Below are 11474 nucleotides of genomic sequence, written 5' to 3' on the forward strand. Positions count from 1 at the left end.
ACCATCAACAATTGGAGTTGGCCGACAGTTGTGTTGCCAACTTTTCTTTACTTCAATAATGCAGTGGACCGTCCGAAAATTTTCATCGCGTTGGGTTTTATCTGGCTCAAATTCGAAATATATTTTAATAATTTTTAACTTTCATCGAACTTATTTTATTTAACATCGATGATTAGAACTGGAGAACTAATTCAAATCAAAGACATCATGAAGCAATTCGAAGTGTGATGCTTACATTTTACTTCTTTTTTTATGTTGTGGTATATGCAATTGGACTCTTATGTAATATTGAACAGCAGCTACACAAATATCGACACCTAAAATCATTTAATATTTATTCCATTAATTTCTAATATTCAGAAAGTCCTTTTTCAATTTTCAAAATTGTGGATGAAAAACTGCACATTCTTCCAAACCAATCATTCTCATTCTTGTAGAAGGGCGAAATAGTGGGCATCTAATACAGGGATTAAGCAATGAAAAGGAGCTTGTTCTTCTCTGTGCACATATTTATCTTATAGACATGTCAAAATGGGTTTTCTGTCATATATGGGCCACTTCAATTTTGAAGAACCTATCTCAAATGAGTTTTAAAATTTAAAGCCTAAAATAAATGAGTCTAAATGGATTGAGTTTAGATTCCATTTTCAACCCACTCGGGCTCACACACTCTCTCCCTCTTCAGTCTTATAAAATATATATATTTTTAAATCGAAATTATAATTATTTTTCTTTTTTCTCTTTTTTTTCCTTCTTTCTTGGCCGGTATGGCCAGCGTCGGCCATAGGTGAGGGACGAGCTCGACAAAGCTCGAGCTCGCCAACGTCTGGCGCTAGCGAGGCTCAAGCATTGCCAATCTGGTGAGACTCGAGCTCGCTGACGTTTGGAGCTAGCGAGGCTCGAGCCTCCCCGATCTGGCGAGACTCGAGCTCGCTAACCTCGGGCGAGCTTGAGCCTCGCCGGTTGTCACCATGGCCGGCAACTGGCCAAAGAAGAAGGAGTGCACGGAGGAAAATCAAATTAGATTTTTCATACCAAACGGAATAAAATATTTTCAAGTTCTTTTCGGGTTTCAGCCAAACAATGAAAAATATTATCATTTTTTTGAAAAATGACTTGAAAAATATTTTCTAAAAATGTCACATTTCCCGCGAAACAAACACAACCTCAATTTTAAAAAAAATTATAAAAATTATCCACTAAATTTGCGTTACATAAAAATATTTTAGCAATATAATTTTTTTTAAAAATCATAAGAAATAAGTTTTCATAGATTTGATCAAATATGGAAGTGTTTTTAGCAGTACGGATTGGGTCGATAAATTTACATTATGAATAGATGAATCATAAATGGATTAATAAATTAATTTGGATCGAATTTTTATGATCTAATCCGAATCCAATTCGACTCACCCTTTTGATACTTGTAGTATCTTATTAGAAACGAAGAAGTAGAGATGAAAGAGAAAGGTAGCAGGATACAGGCCACTTTTGCTTTACCTTACTGCAGACGAAGGTATTCCCAATCCAATCGGAACGGCAACGAATTGCGAGCCTCACACGCATTATTGAAGGAACGGGCCACAAAGGACAATAATGATGACTCTATACTCTCTCTCTCTCTCTTGCATTATAGAAGAGAGACACTTCCAACGAAGAAACGCACCGGCAAAAAGATGCGACTCCCATTTTGTTATTTTGGAGTGGTCCCCTTGATGCTTATGCTTTTATTAGCTGAGCAGAGAGGGACGTGATGATTGCTGTGCCGTTGATTTAGCATAGAGGGTTTTCACGTTATGATTCCTTCCGAGTAATTCCGCCAGTTAAATTCTTATGAGCCGAATTTATATAAATCCTAAGACTGTAGAAATTGTGAGAGGATGAGAAACATGTTTAGTACTTCCTAACGCCCCCAGTAATTCACCAAGTGTTTAACTCCTCACATATTCCTAGTAAAATCTCACTCTTACAAATTATACATTTTGCCTGTATAACCTGACAAAATCATGCTTCTTTGCCATCCTTCTCCTGATATTAGCTTAGTTCCTACATACAGGCTAGGCTAAACCTTCTTGAAAACCAATAACAACTATCACAACCATGACTGAGTTCGTCTCTAGCATCCTCGGATCTCTTGCGGAGAAATTAGGTTCATCGGCGGTTGAAGAAATTCAACTGGTATGGGGCGTCAAGCATGACCGAGAGAGGCTCAAGAGCAAGCTAGAGATGATCCAGAAGGTGCTCGCCGATGCTGAGCATAAGCAAACAAAAGAGGCAGCTGTGAGGCTTTGGTTGTCAAAGCTTAAAGACTTCTGCTATGATGTCGAGGACGTGCTAGACGAATTCGAAGCCAGGGCTTTATGGAGGCGGGCGAGGTCGACTGAGCACTTGACCCTCAAAAGGAAGGTACGCTACTTGTCCTCGTGGCCATCCAACTTCATTTTCCAGTTTAAGATGGCACATAAAATGAAAGAACTGAGAACGCGACTTGACGAGATCAATGAAGAGAAAGCTAAGTTCAACTTGTCGAGTGATGCTCAAGACAAGACTATAGTTCCGCTGAGGGAAACTCATTCTTTTGTAACCCCTTTGAATGTGATTGGAAGAAAGAAAGAAAAGGAAAGGATAATAGAGCTGTTGATACGATCGGGTGATGCTGGAGCTGGAATGATGGCAATCGTTCCGATTATTGGAATGGGAGGTGCTGGAAAGACGACTCTCGCTAAATTTGTTTACAATGATGACAAGGTAAACGAACATTTCAAAGACAACAAAATTTGGTTATCCATGCCCGTAGAATTCGAACTTAAGAAGATAATAGGAAACATCCTCGAGTCTCTTGATCAAAAAGAAAAATACGATAGCCTTGAAATGCTGCAAAAACGCCTAAGGAGCACCATTGCGAACAAAAGGTATTTGTTCGTAATGGACGATGTGTGGCAAGTGAGTAAGGAGGACTGGGAGAAACCGAGAGATTTGTTAGGAGGTGTTTCCGAAGGAAGTAAAGTCATCGTGACTTCGCGGAATGAATCGATCGCCTCAATCATGGGCACTGTCCTTCCGCTTAAATTGGCCGAGCTTTCGCAAGAGTATTCTTTGACTTTGTTCGTGAAGTACGCGTTCAATCCAGGGCAAGAGAAGAATCACCCAGACCTTATGGAAATCGGTAAGGAAATTGTGAGCAAGTGCGGGGGAAATCCTATGGCGGTGAAGACTTTGGGAAGCTTGTTGTATTCAAAAAACAATCGGAGCGATTGGGAATATGTGAGAGATAGTGAGATGTGGGAATTACAAACTAATATTTTACCTTCACTAAGAATAAGTTATGATCTAATGCCGTCTTCCTTGAAACGATGTTTCGCTTATTGCTCGATATTCCCGAAGAATCACGAGTTTGGCAGATTTGAGCTGATCCAACTGTGGATCTCGAGTAGGTTTATCCAGTCCAGCGGAAATAGTCAGGAGCCGGAAGAGATTGGACGGCGGTACTTGGAGGAGCTGCGGTCAAGATCCTTCTTCGATGTTGTCCTGGACGCATATATGTTCCAGGTGTTCAGAATGCACGACCTCATTTACGAACTTGCCATTTCGGTGGGACAACCCGAATCGTCCAACATGAAAGTGTGGACGCAGGATATCTCCCCAATGACTCGGCATATATCATTTCCCAACCCATCTGGTGTACCAAAAGATGAACTAAGCCGCTGCTTGAGCAAATTGAGCCACGTTCGCACCATTATATGTGAGGGGTTGGGATCCTCTGACTCTGAGGAGTTCTTTATGGAGACGTGCATTTCGCGATTCAAGCACTTGCGAGTGCTATGGCTAAACGGCTCTAGCTTTGACCTACTGCCTAGTTCCATTGGCGGTCTAAAGCATTTGAGGTTTCTCAGTTTAAACGACAACCGCGATATCAAGAAACTCCCCAAATCGGTATGCGAGCTTCACAATCTGCAGTACTTAGGTCTTGGCAAGTGCGAGGAACTCGAGGAACTGCCTGCAAACATCAAGAATATGTTCAGCCTCCGCGTTTTGATTATAACCACGAAACAGCAGCGTTTCCCGGAGAGGGGAATAGGATGCTTGACCTCTCTGCGGTGGCTATTCATTGCAAAGTGCGAGAATTTGGAGGCCTTGTTCAATGATATCCAATCGCTCACGTCACTCCGTAAGTTGGTCATTGGATGGTGTCCGAAGTGTGCCTCCTTACCACAAGGAATCAAGAATCTGAAGGCATTGGAGGATCTCATGATTGGCGGCTGCCAGAGCTTGAAGCTGCCGGGAGGCGAAAGTAATGAACCAGGCTCCATGTCGAGGCTTCAATCCTTCATATTCGGGGAATTACCGGAAATAGTTTCTTTGCCCGGGTGGCTTGAAGGTTCTGCAAGCACACTGCAGACGATAAAAATTAAGGATTGTCCCAAATTGAGTGTATTGCCCGAGTGGCTGCGAAATTGTTCTTCTCTGAGAAAACTGGAGATTGAAGACTGTCCTGAATTGTCCTCTCTGCCAGATGGCTTTCGCCGCATTCCCACACTGACAGAGCTGCGGATATCCGGTTGCGGAGAATTGAGCAGTCGTGGAGAAGAAGAAGAAGATGATTAAACTTGATTCATGGGTGTCTGAGCAAACTCTCTAGGAATCCTCTCTCAAGCTTTGTTTTCCATATATATGTCGGGAAGCAAAGTCTTTTCTTTCCCTAAAAGAAAATGCACATTTCAATATTGTCCTTCATAAACCCTATTTATCATCTAGCGAATTCAAAATATTTCATTTCGATATTTACATTTTTGACATTTAAAATTCTATCACCCGTGGAAAGATTACTCCACACACGGTTGGCGTCGAAAGAGAAGTTCAACAAAAAAAGAAAAAGGGGAGGTTAAAGTCTTCGAACGAGAAATTTAAAGACACGTATGTGAAAATTATCCAAGCTGTCTTATAAGAATATATCTTTCAAGGCAATGTCTAGATATTTAAATATTTATTCGCAATTATCTTCTTCTTCAACATTGGTGCTCTGTTCAATTCCCCCACAATCAATTATCCGCAGCTTTCGTGGAAATGGTTTTTTCTTCAGATTCCAAGGCATGGCGTGGCAGTTGACAATGCAAATAAATCAAGACAATATAAGGAACATGATCTCAAAACATCGAATTTTAATTCATGAACGTGTCGAAAAAAAGAGGGAAATTTCCTACAACTTTCTCATTCGGCATTTTTACACTTCCATGACTTGGTAAACAGAAAAGACTAATCCGAATAACTTAAAGTAATCAACATTACATACACTATAATACAGTCCACGAATGCCCTGACTAACAGTCGAATTAACGAGTATTGTGATGAACATGGAATACGAATAATGTACGGACAAAATTAAAAAAACTTCCGATTCTTGGGATGGAGATTGTCATTGTGTGAAGAAATGTATGATGCGACTTTCCTTTACTCGGTGAGATTAAAATAAATATGTTCCTTCGGGAAAAGTAAGATCTCAGTTTGCATTTCTAAAAAAAAATCACGCGTCTTTTTAATGAGAATTTGAGTGATCATAAATGATAATTGACTTGTGTAATTTGAAGTAATGTTTTGGTTTTCCTTTTCCAATTGATTGTTTGCCTGACCAATGACCTCTTGCTTTAGGAAGCAAGGCATAGACAAGTGATGGAAATTTCTTGATAAGTTAGATTTGTATAAAGTATTACATTTTTCTGCACAACACAAAGGAGCTGCCTTATGTTAGTAGACGTTTCACTTTTAATTTCACTCCAATTTATTGCTTTTGTTGACTTAATTTATCTAATTATTTCCCCTGCGCCTGGTGTTTTTTTTTTCCCACTTCGTAAGTTCTTTTCGATTTACTATAATATCACAGGTCATTTTTTTTATATTTTCGTCACTTTAATACAAGTATTTGCATCAAATATCTACATCACTTCAATTTCAAGTATTCCTTGAATAATTACATTAGATAAATACATCTAAAACATCTAGCTTTAATTGATAAGTTTCTCATATAATACAGAATTATAATATTTTCAGATATTATGAGAATTGTCTTATTTCTTGTAAGTTTTCAGCTCAATTCGCGAGTTTACATCTAGGTTTATAGTAAATTAGAATAGAATTTCAAATAAAGTGGAAAATAAAATCACCAGGCATTAGAGAAATAATAAGTTAAGGAAATGAATAAATGGCAGTGAAATTAAACATCAAACAATTCAAAGGAAAGGTTGTTGTTTACATATACCCATCCAAGTTTATCTTTTCTCCATGCATTGCTGCCCGAAGCAACAGATTAATGGGTTACTAGGCCCAAGGTATGATGCTATGTTCGCCGTTTTCATTAGACTGGGCCAGTGACGCCAACTCAAAATCTCCGAACGATAAATAGCTTTCTCATCGAGAAGAGGTAATTATTCTTTTATTTTTTTTGTTGTGCAATTTTTTTTTTTGGGTCTGTTTTATCTCTAACTCTCGTATCTCTGTCTGACTTTTGCTCTGCCTCCTGCAGAGCGTGGGAGTTGAATCTCGCACCTATGATACTAGTGTCCCCACCCCCCAATCTCTTTACCAGCAGAACCGCATGCCTATTGACTTGTTGTACAATTAACTAAGCGTATTTAGATAGTCGAGACTTAAGAGTAGTGGAGAGTGGCGGTTCATAATTGGTTCCATTTTAAAATGCCAAAGGATGAAATAGCCCATGGATTCAATTTAAAATTAATTTGAGTTATTATCACTGTTAGGAGGTAACTTAACTCGAGAGGTTGAAAGAGGAAGCTCTCCCATTGAAGAATAGCATGGACGAATAAATACACTATGGAGATAGGATTTGATATTTTTATAAAAAAAAATTGTCTTGTTTCTTGTAAGTTTCCAGTTCAATTCACGAGTTAACGTCTAGCTTTATAGTAAAGTAGAATAGAATTTCAAATAAATTGAAAAATAATATGACAGGGCATTTGAGGAATAGTAAGTTAACAAAACCAATAAATGGGAGTGAAATTGTTGTTTACAAAATGCCCATCTAACATATATGCTATGTTCATTTACCTGTGGCTGGGCCCGTGACGTCCACTGAAACTTTCCTGACGATAGATAGCTGCCTCATCAAGAAAATGTAATCATTTTTTTATTATGTTTTCGTTGTACTATTAACTAATCATTTTTTTTAATAAGTGCATTGAAAATTTTAAAACTTGTTAACGAAAATGCAATTGAGTCCTAAAACTTTCAAAAGGTGCAATTAAATCCTAAAACATGTCACAAAAGTGCAATCGAGCCTAAAAATTTCAAAAAATGCAATCAATTCTCAAAACTTGTCACGAAAGTACAATTGAGTTATAAAACTTTCAAAAAGTGCAATCTTGATAGAACCAATTTGACAAAATTTAAGACTTGATTGTACTTTTTGAAAGTCTTAGGACTCAATTGGACTTTCGGAATAAGTTTTAAGACTTAATTGCACTTTTGTGACAAGTTTTAGAACTTTCAATGCACATATCCCTTTCTCTTTTTTTTTTTTATCTAATATTATCCTATGTCAATGTTACAAGCCTTCTGTGTTTGCTATGTACTGTCTGCAGATTGTGAAACTTAAGTAGAGCTATCAAAATGAGTCTTGGATTCATATTTTAACTCATATTTACCAACTAGATCATATGTGAGTTGATTAAAATTTAATATACGAGTTTAAATGGGTCCAAGGAAGCAAAGCCTAACTAATTATGGGTTTTGACGGGTCAAAAAGAAACCTGCTTTCAAACTCATTTGATTTACTAGCAAAAGACAAAGGTCCAACACTTAGTCATCAACCCACGCCTCACCCAAAACAGATTGTACGCCTCCTTATCACCGTGGTGCACCACCACCAGCGTCATTAAATTTACATTGAATTAAAAATAGGTCAATATAGGTCGGACCAATTTCAAGCGATCCAAATCCGACCTAATCCGCCCATTTGACGGCTCTACTCATGAGTAGTGGAGAGTGGCGGTTAACAGCAAGTTCCATTTTTAAGTGCTAAACGATGAAACAGCCTATGGATTTAATTTAAAATTAATTCGAGTTATTATCAATGTTAGGAGGTAATTTAATTCGAGAGGTGGAAAGAGGAAGCTCTCCCTTAAAAGAAGAGCATGGACAAATAAAGACACTATAGAGATAAGATTTGATATTTTTTTCACTTATTATATCCGGTGGATCTTACTAGCCTGATTCTAAATGTAATGGATAAGAGAAATCTAAGTATTAGAATTAAAGTACGAGAAAAAATAAAAAAAAAAAGGAACCTTCAAAAGGATCAACTGGGCCCTGATGGGCCGGGAAAGCCCATTTTCCACTGAAAGGTCCATTTTCATCTCCCCGCCACCAAGGGACAGCTCTGGTTAAAACCCTAACCACACCAGGTGCTATATAAAAGCCAAAACTAGGGTTTCGTTTCCCCCCATCGCCAGCGAGAGAGACAGAGCGCTTCCGCCTTCTGCCGCCTCCTCCTCCTCGTCCTCCGTCGTCCTCTCCAATTCCAAGTGCCGCCCTCTTCCTCTCTCTCTCTCTCTCTCTCTCTCTCTCTCGCTGCACCCGTCCTGCGCGATTTCTTCCTCGCGTGCTTACCGTGTACTCTTTCGTTGTTCGCAGGCATGGCGGTCGCAGCTGCTCCCGTGGAGATCCAGCCCGTCTCCGACGTGAAGCTTTTCAACCGGTGGTCCTTCGATGACGTTCAGGTTCGTCGATTGCTCCCCTTGCAAATCGCGCGTTTCGGACGGCATTTGCACGTGTTCTGCTTTTTGGTTGCCTCGGTTCATGTGATGCATCTGCCTGCTGTTAGATTCTGGCAGAAAAAAGCTTGTCAGTAGTGAGGGACAGCGGTATTTGGTTCGCCGGTGTTTTGATATGAGAAAAGTTCTAATTGGTCGTAGTGGGTGTGTAAAAAAGCCCTTAACTTGGTGGTTGAGTTTGAATGGCTGCGTTACTGAAACTTCTAGGGTCTAATAACATCGCTTTCCTGATTGTGTTTATCTTGGTTTGATCTCTTTGTTGATATTGTATGGGGTCGGTGTTGTCCACTATTGTGCGCGTCGGCCTTAACTTGAATTGCTTATCGAAATGCATTCAGTAAGTTTAGTCTGGGTACATTTGAACCTGAAGTTGATACATTTTAAAGCGTTAGACCTGGTTTCTCTCGAACTGGTGGAGCGGTGATGGTGATTGACATCTTTCTAAGTCTGAGATAGTTCTTTCCTTTGAAAAGTTTGGTCTAGACGCTCAGTGTCTGAGCAACTCTTTCACATAGGTCTGATTCATATTCAGTCTGATTTTATTTTGGCTTATGGAATTTTCATGTCTCTTCATCTTGCTGATTTGTAGAATTCTTGTTTTGTGTGGTTTGGCATAAATTTGTTAGATCTTGTGTTTCTAAATCTAGTGGGATCAGATCATTTTTATTTATTTTTTAATCACTGACGAGAACTATCGAGGAATCTGTATGTTAAGCATCTCTCGAAAATGGGGAAGCATACCCATTAAGATTTGGTTTTTCGATTTTAGTTTTATTTTGACAATTCCTTTTGTTGCTTTTAGGTGAATGATCTTTCATTGAACGATTACATCGCTGTCCAACCGGCCAAGCATGCTACATATGTTCCCCACACTGCTGGTAGGTACTCAGTCAAGCGTTTCAGGAAAGCTCAATGTCCAATTGTGGAGAGGCTCACTAACTCCCTGATGATGCACGGGAGAAACAACGGGAAGAAATTGTTGGCTGTCAGAATTGTGAAACATGCCATGGAAATCATCCACCTTCTCACTGATCAAAACCCAATCCAAGTCATTGTGGACGCTGTCATCAACAGGTGCGTATCAAGGAATATCTATTTCTTATACAAGGTTGTTAAGAGCGTTCACCCACTCATAGTTGGTGTAGATGGAAAGGCTTAATATTAATGAGTAAAAGTATCTAAGAAATTGATTATCGTATTTTATCCTAGTTCATTTATATAATATGCGATTTCTAATTGCAGTGGTCCTCGGGAAGATGCTACTCGTATTGGGTCAGCTGGTGTTGTGAGGCGTCAGGCTGTGGATATTTCCCCCTTGCGACGTGTGAATCAGGCAATCTATCTGCTGACCACTGGTGCTAGGGAGTCAGCTTTCAGGAACATCAAGACAATTGCCGAGTGTCTGGCTGATGAACTTATTAATGCTGCTAAGGGTTCATCCAACAGGTAACTGATGCCATTTGTTTGTCTTCCTCACAATGGCCGACCCTTTTGCTGCACAACTTCCTACTTATAATTTGTTCATATGCACGGATGCTTATAATTTGTTCTGCAGCTATGCCATCAAGAAGAAGGATGAGATAGAGAGAGTTGCCAAGGCCAACCGTTGAGTTGAACTGCAAAGTCTCAAAGTGCGAGAGTTTCATAGTAGCTTTTGTTTTTATTATGTTTGTCTTTTTGGAATGATGTCACTGGATATGCCTTTGCTTATGAAAATTTTGGATTGAATTTCTCCATGTTATGAAGATTAAAGAGGGATGGTGATACTTTATGTTGTTAGGTTCATTTATTTATGTCATCCTATCAGCGTTGGTGTTTTCTATCTTATTGCATTGCACTTTGTTTCCTTGCATGCTTTCACATCTTGATCGGTTGCGCTAATTTTCGAAATGCATGTCAAGTTTTCAGCTTCGTTGGCATCTCATACTCTCTCTCTCTGTGGGTAGCAACAAGCATTGGTAATTTTCTTTTTCACTTTGAAGTTGGTTCAAGCTGGTTGTGGATCCACTTGACTACACTCGTGTGCCTTCTTGGCACGAGGTGTTCCCCGCAGACTGTCGTTCCAGGAAGTTTGTAGTCTTACTGATTGAGTTAGCATGTCAATCCTTCTAGGGTTAGCTGTCTAACTTATCCTAAGAATGAAACGAGAGTATAGGAGTGAACCTTCAAACTTCAAAAGATGGTTGTGGACTGCGGACTATTATCTTCGTTTTTCTCTGGTGTTGGAACCTGGAACCCATCTATCCGGATGTAATTGAAAATGGCTTTGCAAAAGTGCTCACTTTAGCTCACGGAACCTGTAAATATGCATGACCTACTCTGGAGAAGGTATGGTTTGCCCTGCCCTATTTCGTCTCCAATTCCACGAGTTCCTAAGAGCATCTGGGAGAGAATGCGTAGGGTGGATTGCAATCGGAACTCGAGCTTTGAACGGAAGGGAACGCGCATTGCACGATCCTTTTGATTGATGACGTTGATGATATTTGATCAATTCTTTTCCACTTTATGTTATGCAACATTACTTAGGTAAAAGAATTTATGATATTTTTGCATCACAATAAAAAGAAGATAAATTTGAAAATAGAGAGAAGAAAATAAGGCTGCCCTCAAGGATGATCGATTCCGAGTGAATCGGTTCTTGGTTCCACAAACTGGTTTGTTCCAGGTTCCAAAATGGGAACCGACTCAATT

General features: G+C 39.4%; 2 protein-coding genes across 2 annotated transcripts; both read left to right on the top strand.

The window, feature by feature from the left end:
- Positions 1–2100: 2100 nt before the first annotated feature.
- LOC115671437 (putative disease resistance protein RGA3) lies at positions 2101–4605 on the top strand. The gene has a single exon (XM_030593004.2). It carries the CDS (start codon positions 2101–2103, stop codon positions 4603–4605), a length of 2505 nt encoding a protein of 834 aa, XP_030448864.1.
- A 3769-nt stretch (positions 4606–8374) lies between these two features.
- On the top strand, positions 8375–10607 carry LOC115671546 (40S ribosomal protein S5). The gene is made up of 5 exons (XM_030593167.2): positions 8375–8534; positions 8644–8729; positions 9586–9857; positions 10026–10229; positions 10339–10607. The coding sequence occupies exons 2-5, from the start codon at positions 8646–8648 to the stop codon at positions 10391–10393; spliced, it is 615 nt and encodes a 204-aa protein (XP_030449027.1). The 5' UTR covers positions 8375–8534; positions 8644–8645; the 3' UTR covers positions 10394–10607.
- Positions 10608–11474: the final 867 nt, after the last annotated feature.

Source organism: Syzygium oleosum, unplaced genomic scaffold (assembly GCF_021117445.2).
Source record: "Syzygium oleosum isolate NSW1041296 unplaced genomic scaffold, Sole_v2.1 Sole_v2.25, whole genome shotgun sequence".
Classification (NCBI taxonomy): Eukaryota; Viridiplantae; Streptophyta; class Magnoliopsida; order Myrtales; family Myrtaceae; genus Syzygium; species Syzygium oleosum.

Bases quoted from the DNA above. Each gene is read 5' to 3' on its own strand.
- LOC115671437 (XM_030593004.2), top strand. From the start codon at position 2,101: ATGACTGAGTTCGTCTCTAGCATCCTCGGATCTCTTGCGGAGAAATTA.
- LOC115671546 (XM_030593167.2), top strand. From the start codon at position 8,646: ATGGCGGTCGCAGCTGCTCCCGTGGAGATCCAGCCCGTCTCCGACGTG. The intron at 8,730-9,585 runs GTTCGTCGATTG...TGTTGCTTTTAG, and splicing joins GGTCCTTCGATGACGTTCAG to GTGAATGATCTTTCATTGAA. The intron at 10,230-10,338 runs GTAACTGATGCC...TTTGTTCTGCAG, and splicing joins GCTAAGGGTTCATCCAACAG to CTATGCCATCAAGAAGAAGG.